General features: G+C 41.7%; 2 protein-coding genes across 3 annotated transcripts in view; one reads left to right on the top strand and one right to left on the bottom strand.

The window, feature by feature from the left end:
* LOC118226460 (excitatory amino acid transporter 5-like) overlaps positions 1-3,168 on the top strand; it is a 27,422-nt gene extending 24,254 nt beyond the window's left edge. The window contains exons 9-11 of the mRNA XM_035416088.1: positions 248-382; positions 771-870; positions 1,855-3,168. Coding sequence (XP_035271979.1) covers positions 248-382; positions 771-870; positions 1,855-2,115 — 496 coding nt within the window. The 3' untranslated portion in view covers positions 2,116-3,168. The remainder of the gene's footprint in view (positions 1-247; positions 383-770; positions 871-1,854) is intronic.
* podn (podocan) lies at positions 2,819-14,836 on the bottom strand. 2 transcript variants are annotated; one of them, XM_035416087.1, is made up of 11 exons: positions 14,703-14,836; positions 12,753-12,787; positions 12,088-12,486; positions 11,831-11,924; positions 11,534-11,598; positions 10,890-10,999; positions 10,628-10,784; positions 10,157-10,272; positions 9,065-9,722; positions 8,089-8,237; positions 2,819-6,040 (listed from the first exon to the last, which is right to left on the bottom strand). In XM_035416087.1, exons 3-11 carry the CDS (start codon positions 12,355-12,357, stop codon positions 5,875-5,877), a joined length of 1,785 nt encoding a protein of 594 aa, XP_035271978.1. In that variant the 5' UTR covers positions 12,358-12,486; positions 12,753-12,787; positions 14,703-14,836; the 3' UTR covers positions 2,819-5,874. The 2 variants fall into 2 exon arrangements, with proteins under 2 accessions (XP_035271978.1, XP_035271977.1); XM_035416086.1 differs by lacking the exon at positions 12,753-12,787.

Raw genomic sequence — 14,836 nt, 5'->3', positions numbered from 1 at the left:
TTTCGATCTGTATTAAGTGACTCTTTGCCACCACCGTTCACGCCCATCGCAGGCATACAGTGGCATCACAGGTAAACAGTTCAATGGGAACTGTGGAGTCGAATAATTTTTAACATTGCTTTATTTAGGTGTGCTAATTGCTTGGGAGATGTATCTATGGGAATAATCTGGGCTTTACAGGAAAAGGAACTGGTTTGTAAAAACTGAGTGGTGTTGATTTATTTATTTATTTTTTCAACATTCCCAGTATTACAGCCACTGCAGCCAGTATTGGTGCTGCAGGGATTCCACAGGCTGGATTGGTTACTATGGTGATTGTATTAACATCTGTCGGATTACCAACTGATGACATCACTCTCATCATTGCCGTGGACTGGGCACTGTAAGTAAATTCAAAATGGTTCATCACACAGACTCATTTTATTGGCAGGATACCACTGTCGCAGTAAACATCACTTCTGTCTGACTTTCTTTAATCAGGATTTCTTACTTAAAGTGAGTCTGGGTTGCTGTTAGCTTTTGCATTGCGCTATGACATTTTTTAAAGCAAATGCAACCCAATAAAAATGCAAAGACACAATAAATAATGTGTCCTTTAGCCCTGACGCATAATGGCAGTAAACATCTTTCTGCAAGCACTGCACACAGCTATGGTTGGTGAGTGTTGCTGTTAGTTTATGGAGGTCTCAGCCAAATGACCTAGAAATGCACCTAAAAACTGAGCAGAAATACTGGATATATGACAAGCAATTTATTTGTGTCTGATCCAGAGATAGATTCAGGACCATGGTCAATGTGATGGGGGATGCCTTGGCCACAGGCATCATGGCCCATATCTGCAGAAAGGACTTTGTCAAGGAAGGAGAAGGGGTGAGTAGTCTTACTGTACCTTCCATAGCAATGGATACCTTGCAAGACCATCCAATATTCAAAAATTCTATGTCATTTTTTAAAATTATTATTCAGTTTGCCTCGATTATTCACACAAGCGTGTTGACAAGGACTAAGGTAATTAATAAATTATTGTTTGGTAAACAAAATATTACTAATTATCTTAGTCCAGTATTATATACTATACAGGTTCTCGTGTGTTCCATTTGTCTTTTAATATAATGTTATTTTATTGTACAGCTAATTAATGTGTGTTGATAATGTATTGATTTATGTATTTATATATTGGTTTTTTTTATATTTTGTGCTGTATGTGAGTCATTATCTCAAGGACTAACAATGAAAAGTAGCTTATTGGCTAACTTAGATGTTATGCAGTGCATGATTCTTGTAAATGATGTGAATTGTTAACTGTCTCAGAAAAACAATCCAAAAACCATTCTGTCAAGGACCAGAGCATGTTTACGACCAGTTTTGTCTGGACTACATAATATAAAAGGGAAAGAATGTCTGGCCGTGAGGTTAGAATTCACTTAATGAAGCCCTGTAATAATAGACTGAAAAGAACAGGACACGTCTAATTCTTGGCAAATATGTTTGGAATTGCAGCGCGAAGTTAGTTCAAGAGCCTTTTCCTACCACATAAAGGAATTCTGCTGAACACAGATGATCTAGACCGGGGATCTGAAACTCAAATCCTGGAGGGCCGCTGTGTCTGCTGGTTTTTGACGTGTTCCTGCACTTCAGTGCTTAGTTTAAGTCATTGATTGGCTAAAGAGTCTTGCGCACCAAGGCCATGATTGGCTGCTGATTGCAAGGAAATCACGAAAACCAGCAGAGATTGCGGCCCCCTGGGACTGGAGTTTGAGATCCCTGATCCAGACAGTCATGAAGCTATGCCTGGAGCCCAGTGCCCGGCTTCTCCTGAGTTTGTGCCGTGCGTCACCCTCGCTCCTCCCCCAGGTGCCCCTGATCTGCGAAACCAAGCCCATGATCAACATCCAGCAGATCATGGCCTACCAGAACAACGGCGGCTTCCAGCCCCCCCCGCCAGACATAAAGGCGGACAACATCCCCCCCGATGTGCGACGGCTGATGCAGCTGGAGGAGGGCCTGAGGTCGTCTGAGAAGAAGAGGCCCCCGGCTTCGCACAAGCGCGCTGACAAGGACAAGCACAAAGACCACTGCAGCATCGACATGAACGGCCTAGAGACTAATGTGTAGACTGCTCAAGGAGGGCTGGACTACAGCTGATCATGCCGGAGTTAAGATTATACCCCCATGGGAGAAGATTGGTAAGGTCAAGAAGGACGTTGGTAAAGTTTTTTTTTTTTTTTTTTTTACAGGGAAGGTTTTGATTCAGATGTGTGAAAAAGTGAATTGTGAGTTTTCGTGGTTTTATGCTGGAATGTGTGCGGTCAGCACATGTGGGTAAATGTCAGCAGAGAGCATCCTGGGAAGGATGGACTCCGCCATGTTTGTGAGAGTAGTTGGCAGCACCAGCCAAGAGACTGATGTGCGTCGGCTAACTTCCTGTTTGGACTCAATAGGAGGTGACGAAAGGATGGGTTTCCTGCCAGTGTACAATCTGTGGCCTTAGGGGGGCGCAAAGAACGGATATTCATTCCACTGCAGCCACAGCTGGATGCTATCACTTGCTTTCTCCAGATGCTGCCTGCAGCACCATGTCTTAGGGTCACTGGAACAAATGACCTCCAGTGGCATTGTGGGAGATGTTCCATTCATGCACGCCAGTGGTAAGCATTTGAGCACAAAAGCACAGACACACACATACACACACATGCACCCACGCACACACACACACACACACACACACACACACATGCACGCGCACACACACACCCGTATATTGATTATTGATTCTTTGGGGAAACTTTGTATAAATCTAGGCACCAGGAGTCTGGACAACAGTTCTCATTTTTTAATCAAACAATGATGTATTCAAGTGGAATACCTGCTCTGTTTTTTTTTACTCTTGCTTATTTAATTTGATACATGTGAATTTTATAAGCTTTCTTCAGTCAAGTGTTACTCTTTTGGAACAACATTCCTGTAATATGAGGCAAAGTGCATTGTGAATCACTAACTCATTGTCAGTTAATGGCTTTCTTGGTAATGGAGGTGGTGTATTGTCTTTGCCATTATATTGCACTGCTGGTTTTTCTTGATTATATGCTTTCTCCTCATTTCAACATATGGGGCCCATAGTCAGGCTTCCATCCATGTCTGTACGCAAAAAAAAAAAAAAAACATTTAGCCATGTATGTCAGAAGCAACTTATACAAATCCACAGATGCTGCTGACCAGCATCTGGTTGAAAAAAAACATAATCCATCAGCATACAGCAAAGATGCGTGGCACATGCCGAGATATGACATCACCCAGTCAATGGCTCTGAAGCTGTATCATTCATTTGCTGCTACCACCACTTACTACTGCTTAAATAATTAAAGGCGTGATCTGTAATTCAGATGATATAATTTAAACTACTATCATTTCATTTGCTAAGGGGAGGGGTGTATGAGCCCCTGAACATCCCCTTATGCATTCTTCTGCCTTAAAGAATAAAAGGGAGGGCAGTGGCATTACTGGGGACCCCTGGTATCAGGGTACCCCACGAGTGCAGAAAAGGAATATGAATATGAAGATAGTTGTGCCATGCCCACTCTGTACAGCCAGCGGTGTACACAGTATATACATTTATATGAAGCAAAGGTACGTTGTTGCTCTTTTTTCAATGCTAATTATTGCATTATTTACTTTGCTACATTTGTCAACTAAGAATACTTTTTTCCAATTAAATTTCAAAATACGTACTTGTACGTAAAATTGTATCTGTTAAAATAAATTACTTGTGATGGAAATGCACTGTGTATGGAACTGTGGTGTATGCATTTTTTTTACATGTATCAATGGCCTGGTTGCTGTATTGAGTTATGTTGCTATATCTCCTTGAAGAAAGCTATCATGTAAGCATTGGACATAGACATGCAGTAATCTGGGAACTTTAGCTGTACCATGGAATTAAAGCATTACAATACAACGATCATTTGGCCGGTCTCTACCCTAGTTTTTGCATTCATTTACACTGTCATTTTTGTCCCAATTATGTTATTTTGTAGATAAGAAAGCGCTATCCTGTCATAGAAAAAAAAGAGATGATTCTGTTTCTTTTCTGTCCCCAGCCTTGACTTCCATCGCTCAAATTAATATACTGCTGTAAGCAAAAAATTGAAGGGAAACCTTTGAGGTTTTTTTTTTTTATGTTGATCTTATTAAAATGAAATGACTGTGAAAGGTGGGAATGAAAGGCCTAGCGGCGAACGGATTTGTGTCAGGTTGACTTAGCAAGATCAAAACTGAATGACGTTCTAAACAAAGTAATCCCGTCGCTGCAAACTAAATTGAAAAACACAATACATGGAACTCAAAAGGACTGAACAAATCGCATTAACAGTTCCAATAACAATTGCAAAAAAAAAGCAAAGCTCCAAAAGACTGCAAAAAAAAAAAAAACTCAAAATCCATTGACCTTGACACTTCAGGACAAGGGTGCTTGTACAGACTGAAATTATCCGGTGCCACTTAGAGTTTTGAACACTGACCAAACTATGTGGAAAGATTTATTGTAAAAGGACAGGAATGTATCCCATGAGGGGAAATGCTTTGTGCTTGACTCACCACTGTCCCAAATTATTTATTTTTTTTGTTTACCACCCCAAATCTATTTTTCCATTTATAAAATAATTTTATATTTATAATTTATCATGAAGATTTTAGCAACCTTTTCTTAATTAAACGTTTGGGATTCATGTTATTTTAATTATTTGAACATCTCACCAGATTGATATTCCAAATATTCATTGCTGTGCAACAGATTTTACTAGTAATTGCAATGGCGCAATACACAAAAATAAATTTGTCTGGTGCATTATTGTGACTTTTGCAGCATGAGTATTTACAAATTGCATTAAAATGCACATAAACTTTATCTTGCTTTGTAAAAAATTAGACTGAACACAGAATATGAAATTTGCAACACAGAAGAAGCTCCTGAGAAGGGTTGAAAAAGAGTTTGTTGCCTCACAAGCAGTTTGTCTGCCAAGTAGACTGAAGCCAAAATGAAAAAGCAGACAGGCCAGCAGTAATATGTTGCTCTTTTTACATGGGTTCTGTCGTGGCGTGGAGAGAATGACATCAAAGATATCTCTATATGTATAAGACATCAGTCCTCAGAGACGTCCCTCAGCAGCAGTCCCCAATTGTCCAATCGTTATCTGACGTCTCAGGCTGTGAAACACAGTGGGATCCCAGGGGTCAGACTCTTTGAGGCATCCACACATCACTCATTTTCCCTACCCCAGGTCATGTGACATCAGCTGTCTTGTTCTTCCTCCTTTGATTGTCATAGTTCTGACTTGGCTTTGATGAGCTCCAGGGTTCCATTCAAGCATCTGAGTTCCGCTGTGCTCTGGAACCCAGTGACCGGGCAGTGGTGTTTTTCAAGCTGGCTTGTGGAAACACGCAGTTATGCGAGCACGAAGACATTTAATAGCAGCTGTAAGCCAAGAAAACACTTATCTGGTATCCCGCACCAAATAGATTTCTGACTTTCACTTCACAAATGCATTCCCTTAAGTGTGCTTAGTGGGCTCATTTGATTCTGCCTTCATAGACAAACTCACATCACCAACAAAAAAAAAAGATGTTACATTCCTTTTCAGTTCTGAATTTCATCACATTTCCATCTTGAATTTCAAAATAAGTAGCAAAAATCTCAAATTTTTGCATGTGTAAACAAATGGGGTAAGGGTTTTAAATATAAGGGGTTTGTTTTCTTGTTTGTTTGTTTGTTTGTTTCCGAAACCATTCACAGAGAAAGGATGAGCAGGTCTGGGGCAGTGAGTGCAACAGGTTGTTTGGCCACCGGTCACTTTAATAGCTCTGGTTCTTTTGATGGTCTTACTGACCATCTTCCTCTATTTCTTCCTCTTCCTCATCCGTCTCCTCCTCCAAGTCATCTTCATGGGTGGGTCTGGTGGAAGTTGGACCAACATCTAGCACTTGCAGGTTCATTAAGTGAGAGAAGGCGCTCTCTACTACTGCATTCGCAGACAGCCGGTTATACCTGTTGCAGGGAGAGACGGCACAATCAACTCAATCTGAATATAAACATGATGAGGTAACATAGCCCCCAGAGCCTAATGCTGCCCAGCACAGTATCTACTACAGCACAAAACCAATATCATCATGTCAGAGGGGATGTCAATGTGCTATACCCACAAATCATCCAGGTTGGCCTTTTGATAAAATCAAGTGAGAAAATTAAATGAAACATACTCCCACGATGGCATATTCATTGCCCATGGTGGCCTATTCATTTCCTAATAGCCTGACATGTTCAAAACTGTGAGCTTATCAGGGTCTTTGCAAATTGGAAAAGTGCATCGTTTCAATTCACTGCCCACCTCTAGAATTAATTTGCAGACCTGTCTTGACTCTTCCCAAAGTAGAATATCTGAGAAACAAAATTTGTAAAACGATGCAGCAGCTAAATGGCACCACAGTTTGATTAGTGCCATTACCCCATGCTCCCCCAGCCAAGAGGATAGGTTCTTTCCTTTTGCACAAAAGAACAAAAAAGCTTCTAATACTTCACTGGCCCATAGCCAGAAGTTGTAGTTTAACAAAATACATTTTTCAGATAACACCACAGCTGTATGAGAGAGCCCATGATAAGAAACTAATAGCACTATTTGCCATGCAAGTGCTGTGAGTTAACCCAAAACAGAGCCAAGTAAATTCATAAGCAAAACAAAGATAATTATTCTCCAATAATAGCAACCAAAAAGTAAATAATCCTTTGAACATCAAAAAGTCTACTTTTAAACACAGTATAACAGATTGCAGAGGCCATACTTAGCCTCGCCACCAACACCAACAATAAAGGAAAAGTCTCAGTACTTGTATCTCACATACCACAGGCCTAGCATAATACACCAGGAATTGGCCCAGAGAGACCCTTATCTTCCCAAAAAGAAACAGAAGTTTGCCAGAAGTTCTGAATCTAGAGTCCAAAAATGATGTTCGTTTCAAGGCCCACTTTGTCTGGCAAATCGAGGCCTATTGGAATGGCCTTAGTAGTTGCACATTGGGAAGACGATGCCAGTATAATTCAAGACTTCTCAGTATAAAATAAAACTGACAAAGGTATACATTCTTTCCTTAGATTCGCCCTTGAGTATGACTTAAAGAGTACCATGTTTTTGACATCACCATCAGACTGGACGAGTCGTAAATTCCATCCACAGAAAACCTATGGAATGCAGCACAATACTGCATTCCAACAGCAACCATCCACAAATTTTACAATAAAACAAAACAAAGGGTACATTTTTAAAGCTATGAAGGAACTAAATGAAGAACAACTGTGAACTGACTGGGGACATAAAGCAACAAGTTAAAAGAATTTACCATTTCAAAATTCCTGAGATGGCCTATCAGCCTGCAAAAAAAATTCAAAACACTGCCGTGGTTTTCAAGTGAAATCATATACTGTTATAGTTTACCATAACCACATTTCAGTCTGGAGAGCTCACATTATTGAAGACATGTTTGTGCGATCATACAAAAACCAGTCACAACAATACTTCTGACATAAATGAAAATTACAGGTGTGCAAGTTTTTTTTACACACCCCCATTCCAGCAAGAAATAATGTTATCGTCAGTACATAAATGCGCTGTGTCTGCAATTCATATGTTGCATGCCAAAACAAAAAAACTTATATACTAAGTACTAAGTAAATTATACTAAGTACTAAGTACTAACAACCAGCCGCTGTATGAGTTCCTGACATAGAAATGCACTTATTAAAACTCCAGGCAAAAACACATTAGCTTATCTGTATATGTAATTTTTTTGTTTCCTTAGTAAAAAGCTATCATTTGTTGATTTAATCAACCGAATTCTTTTATCTAAACCTAATACCTTGTTAGTAGATTGCACTGCGGATTGTCTCAAAGTAATAACAAGCATTAAAAAAACAAACAGAAGAGTTCAGGAGTTCAGTTTAATTTATCAAAAAAAAAAACTAAACAAATTTAAGAAGGAGTGTTGTCTTTATGACCATATCGGGCCTTTGGTGAGAGGACACAGGCGTTGTGCGGAACTGACCTGAGGAAGATCCCCTTAATGTTGGGTGTGCTCTCAAATGCGCTTGCTGGGACACTGCTGATACGGTTACTCTGCAGGTAAAGATACTCCAAGGTCTCCGGCAGGTCGACGGGCACGTGAGACAGCTGATTCCCCGAGAGATCCAACACCTGTATGGACAAACAGCCTTTAGCAGGGAGGAATATAGAGATCCAACACCTGTATGAACAAACAACCTTTAACAGGGAGGAACACAGAGATCCAACACCTGTATGACCAAACAACCTTTAACAGGGAGGAACATAGAGATCCAACACCTGTATGAACAAACAACCTTTAACAGGGAGGAACACAGAGATCCAACACCTGTATGAACAAACAACCTTTAACAGGGAGGAACACAGAGATCCAACACCTGTATGAACAAACAAAGAGGAACATAGAGATCCAACATCTGTATGGACAAACAGCCTTTTAGCAGGGAGACAAAACAATAACACACTTTATTGCTGATCAGACTCTTTGATATTGAGCCCTACCATGACCAAAACATGGATAAGGGCCGAGCACAGCTGGGCTCCTTATTTCGCCACACGCCATACACCAGCCAGAGAACAGTCCCATGTTCAACTGGATATGAGCATGTGGTATGTTACACCTAATATAAATGATAAAAGTTTTCTAAGATGAATATGGTCAAACTGAAATGCTTTATAATCTCCCCTAAGATTTATTTAATTTTTTTCCTAAAATTATTTATTGCTACGTTTTTCAGAGGGACGGGTTTGAATAATGAAAGAGATAATATCCTGGACACAGTTTTGCATTCCCAAGTTAAATTTATAGGCTGCATGACAAAGAGAATATCATCACCAGGTGAACCATAAAAGCTTTCGTCCTCAGCAGCCGTGTTGACTTCTGAATGTGCATGAGACACCTCTTTATGCTATGAGCGATTCTAAATAAACAAATTGGAGCCAGACCTCATCCCACTTACGGTAAGAGAACTTAGCCCCTGCCAGGCGCCCTGGTAGAAGGAGCTGAGTTTCAGTTGGTTGTTGCTGAGGTTGATCTCGCGCAGCTTGCTCATGCTCCCCAGTGCGCCGTCGGAGATGGAGTTCAGCTGGTTGTCCTTCACCTTGAGCACCTGGAGGCTCTTTGGCAGGCCCACGGGAAGGACGTGCAGGCTGTTTCCGGACAGGTCCAGGGACTCCAGCAGGCGGAGTTTACGGAAGGCCTCCTTGTGCATGCGGGGGCTGGTGATCTTGTTGTAGCTGAGGTTGAGCTCAGTCAGGGTGTAAAGCAAGGCCAGGTCGTTGCGGTTGATCTCGGAGATGAGGTTGTGCAGGAGCATGAGGGTCTTGGCGCGACGCGGCAGCCCCCGTGGGACCCTCTCCAGCAGGTTGTTGTACATGTGCAGGGTGTGCAGTTTCTTCAGGCCCTGGAATGCCATGTGGTGGATGTTACGCGAGCGCAGCTTGTTGTTGTGCAGAAGCAGATACTCCAGGTTCCTTACGGGGGTGAGGACATCCGCCGCGATGCTGTGGATGGAGTTCTTCTCCAGGTGGAGCAGCACCAGGCCGCGGGGGAGGCCCTTGGGCACCGCGCTGAGGTTGTTGTTGGACAAATCCAGGTATTCCAGGCTACTCAGGTGGCTAAGGAGGGGGGGGGGAGAAGAGTGAGAGTGAGGGCAACACCCCAGAACTGAAAAAGCACAAGAGGATCTATCAGCAAATTTGTTGGCTTTGAGTGGGCTTCCCCTTGTCCTCTCCCTTGACATCACTCTTTGCTACTCTTTCTGATTACTCAATGGCTTAGTAAGCCATTGTGCACTTTGGAAAAATGAGCATTGCGTTCACCTTCATAAACTTCTAAACTGTGATAGATCTTTGGTCATACTAATTCTTGTTTCCTTTCCTATTGATTATTTGGGGCATTCGTTTAAAATCTGAAAACCTTTATGATAATTCATCATGATTGATGTGATAATAATCACATCAATCAGAAGGAAACACTAAATAGAATAATGTCACATCAGCTCGATGGTTGACGATGAGTAACAATGTTGAATGCTTTTGATAAGTCCCACCTGAAGGTCTCATTGTCCATGCCGTCATTGCTAAGAAGGTTGTTCTGCAGGTACAGTTCTCGCAGCTGGGAAAGACTGCTAAAAGCCTGGTGGGGAATCTTCTCCAGTTTGTTATTCTGCCCACAAGAAGACACCATCAGCAAAGAGTGTGCAGAAACCTTGACTTGTTTGATACACATTTTCTAGCACCATCAAAGTGGTAAGTTTATATTTTATAAAATGCTCTATGTACTGTACACATATTCCCAGTTTTTTTTTTTCATTTTCTCCCGAGATTTGGAATCACCTCAGGTGAGTTCCCAGTGTGCCACTCACGCACACACCGCAGGAGCACTGAAAATGAAGGGTGCACACCTGCAACCCTGCGATCTTCACACAGCCTCGAAAGGAGAGGTATATCTCTCACTGGCACGTGCTTGAACGCACTTACCCCACGCAACCTTCCTAAACTTGTCTTATTGACTAAAATACCTTGAAGTGGAGTCGATAGATAGACGAGGGGAGGTTCTTGGGCACATATCGGAGGAAGTTGCTGGACATGATCAGGATCTCCACGGAGTCAGAGCCATTGAACATGTTCTCAGGGAGCCCAGCGTCCGTCAGTTTGTTGTTATGAAGATATACTGACCTACATTAAGGTGAGAGATTGAGGAAGGCAGGCTGAACATTACTGGCAGAGGAGCAAAGGGGACTCCTTCAAATCGTTCTAAATCGAGGAAAATACTGTCCTTACTTCAGACGTGGCTTCTGACCAAAAGTGTTGGGATAGACTTTGGTGAGCTGATTGGCCGCAAAGTCTGCGCTAACCAGAGATGAAGGTAGGAGCCGGGGAGCCGCAGTGAGCTGGGGACACAGCAGAGAGCAGGAACGTGAGGTCACGTTTTTAACGCTCTCCTATGGAACATTATTACGAGCATGAAAACATTATGACAAGGACAGGCCATTCAGCCCCTAATCGGGTCCATAATTTTCTCTAGAATCTAAAGAATCACTGTTAACAAGAAGGTTTCACTGACACGCACAGGGTGAGCTTTCAAGACTACCGACAATGCTGAGAGGTTCAAGCAATACCGTCGATTCATAATAATCTTTTATCTTGAATCCAGGAAAGCAACATCCAATAGGCTAAACTGAAAAAAATGTCAAATTAGTTTAGTTAAATGGTTATAAATATCTGGCCATAGGCTGCCGGCACTGCAGCCTTGCTTTAGTAGGTGTGGCCAAAATCAATCCACATGGTAAATGGATTGAAGTGGTAAGTTCACAGTTTAGTGCAAAAGTAATACCAACCATACAGCTCTGGAGGTAGATATGTGTAGATTTGCAGTCTCTGTGCCATGTAATCTGTGAATGGAAATTTGTGACAGAAGAACTCACCTTGTTGTTCGCCAAGTATAAGTAACTCAGTCGATCTAGCATTTCAAATCCCTCGTCCTCAAGCCCTGTTAAATAATACATTTTACAGTTATAATAAATACGAAAGGGGGATAAAATGTATTCTGGTAGCTTGCTGTGGGCATAGTCAGCCAAAATTGTTCAGGGGGTACATCAACTGCACTACAATAACAATTGCCCACTCTTTACACCCTTCATACTCAGTTTCCACTCCCTTTTTAATCTTAGTTCACTTCTAATCTCTCTGTCAGTCTGTCTTATTCTCCCCCTTCAATTCACCTTGCGAAGTTAGACGGTTGTTCTGCAGGTTGAGTGTCTCCAGCACGTGGAGTCTGGACAGTTGCTCTACAGTCACTTCCCTGATTTGGTTATTCTGAAACAATGACCAGAGACAATCAGAGTCAAGCAATCGGTAAAATATGATTAGGGTGACACAAATTGCACACTAATGTATTGACTGTCTATGTACTGCACAGGCTCAACTGCAAGAAAGCACATAAAGTGGTTTGAGCTGTGGTGTGGCCTACGATGTGTACCTGCAAAGACAGTTGCCGGGTGTTTTCGGACAGATCACCGGGGAACTCGGAGAGATCCACCCCAGCACAGTCCACCGCGCCTTCTGCCTTACAGCTGCAGTCCTCCGGACAGTGAGTCATCTCTGGCTCCACCGTAGAGGGTGTTCTCTCTTCCTCCTCTTCCACCCCGTCTTCCTCCACTTCCTCTTCTCTCCCCACCTGGCAATGCACCAGCGCCCAGCCTACCATTAGCACGCAGAGGGCCTGCAGGAGCCCCGGGGGTCTGGCCATGCTGAGTGGTGGTTCCGCTGATTCGCAACCTTCCCGACCCGATAGGCCCTGTGCCCTATGGTTTCACTGGGATTTCCACTTCCAAAACCTTGAGCTCTAGAGCGAGGGCTCCTCTATGCCTGCAGAGGCCTGGAGTGAACAAGAATGAAAAAAAAAAAATTTCCCATGCAGTCAAATAATTGTAATGTCTTCTGCGATTTGCTCTGTGAGTAGTCAGTTTGAACTGGTTAATTGGGTTAAATACGTTTAAACGGAAATGTTAGAAACATGTTTATAGTATACTTCTTAGCAACCAGATGTTTGTTAGACAAATTCCTATTGTAATGATTTGGTATTTTTAGCTGTTTGAAATATCCTTGTGATGTCAGCTGACTATAAACCATTTTAATTATTACCTGTGATGGTAGGTCTCAATTAATGGAAAGCAGAACTGTATAAAAAAAAGAGAGCAAATTTATTAGTATTGCAAAAAAGGTCTTGCCCATGTTGGGATTATGGTCCCACATGCTTGATGTTTCCACTCCATGATGACTCATTGAGTGTGTGCAGTAACAATTCTTGGAGCTGTCGCTCCAGATTGAGGTTTTATTATACCTCCACATGCAGAAAACTGGAACTATTGTACTCTGGGAATGAGAAGAGAGACTTCAGTTCAATATGCCCTTCTGTCTGTCATCTTTTTCCACAGTTGAGAGTTAAGCTATTCAGCTATTTAGTCAGCCAATGTTTAAAACTTGCCACATTAATTTATTTCAAAACATTCTGCTTTATATAAAAAAATTCAGCTAACCAACCAATAAAAGTAACCAATTAAAGGAAAATTCTATAATTTACTACGTTTTTCATAAACATCATTCCAGGGTTTATTATCTAATATGTGTAATACATTTGGCTTTATCACTATTCACAATTGTTCACTTGCTATCCTGTCAGACTTCTTCTGGATCTGGTCCAGTGTTATTTTCCTACAGTACCCAGAACTACTTTCGCCACCCCCCTTTCTTGAGAGATTGACATTGTGACCAGCCAACTAGTAGTACTTACAGTAGCTGAAATGCTAAACGCAATGTCAGCAAGGCAAAAACTCTGACTTGTTGTCCCCAAGGGGCTGAATAAAAATATATTATACTTAGAGTTGGTTGCTATAGTGAGTTAAGTGAGCCGTGGCAATGTCATCACATGATGTCACGGTGCCTACGGAGTTAAGCAGCGGAAAAGTGAAATACTGCACAAAACAGGTCAGAGTGCTTTTAGGCAGGAATTTTCTTTTAAACCTCACACAGCCCACAGACAAGCCTCAAAACAACACGCTGCATACACAAGCACAGCAGTTTGCTTCTCTGCAGGAGTTGGCGAACTAGGATCACATTATCACATCCATCATTTTATGTATTAATGTCACAAAGCAGCACTTTCAGATCTGTGTAACTGGTGTGACAGCAGTACTTACACGGACAAAAAGCAGGAGACTTATCTGTATCTGTTATCACTAGCTATCATTAGCAGAAACATAATATACATTGGTAGAATCCTAAATCTAGTGCCAACTATTGAGCGCCAAATAAGTTTAATTATAAGTGATTATAAATTTAGTAAGCCTATATGATTAAAAGTTTGTTAACAGAACGTTAAAGGAGAGCAATGTTTTCTCTGAGATTCTCCCGCAGCAGCAGGGGAAACATTAAAAACAGACTGTTTACTTGTCCCAAATTCTTCAGTCAAAGCTGCTCCCCACATATCCTTCAGTGTTCCACCGCTGAACTAAGTGCTTGTGACGATGCGCGACTATCATCTGTCCCCTTCAGTGACCTCGCTGAGGCATGCACACAGAACATACATGCACACATAATCACGTCAGAGCTCCCCACCACACGCTGACCGCCTACAGCACACATGCCTTTACTCTAGCCCTCTTTTGACCCATCTCACAACTGCGTAACTGCGTGACTGCCGTCACGTGCCGTAAGCCAAGGGATCGAATGAACAACAACTGAAGCAGGAGCTTTAAATTTAATGTTATGTTTTCACCCACCGTTCAAGCATGTGAGTGTGTGTGTGTGTGTGTGTGTGTGTGTGTGAGCGAATCTATTGCCAAAAATGGAATGGAATCAACTAGAGGACCAATTTGTGCATTATGTTGTGTGACTTGGAACATAACAAGATCAAAGCTCATATTAAATTGCTGTATTGTCCAATTTCCAAAAGCAGTCATATCCATGTCCTGTGTAGTAATAAGTCAATCACATGTTTTCCACACAGGGTGAAACAGAAAGTGTCATAATGCTGAAGCAGTTGTGAAGTTATATATAAATCAAATCTTAAATAAAGAAAGCATTTTTTTTTACCTTCTATGAGGTTGGTGCTGAGTAGGAAGATAAAATGTGACCTCCAATCTCATGAAAAACAATCCCATTACTGGAGAGGAATAAGTGGTTAAGTATCACTACGACAGCAAGAATCCTTCCAGATGTAAGAGTGG

The sequence above is a fragment of the Anguilla anguilla genome, chromosome 4 (assembly GCF_013347855.1).
Source record: "Anguilla anguilla isolate fAngAng1 chromosome 4, fAngAng1.pri, whole genome shotgun sequence".
Taxonomy (NCBI): Eukaryota; Metazoa; Chordata; class Actinopteri; order Anguilliformes; family Anguillidae; genus Anguilla; species Anguilla anguilla.
This window is presented reverse-complemented; position numbering and strand designations above follow the sequence as displayed.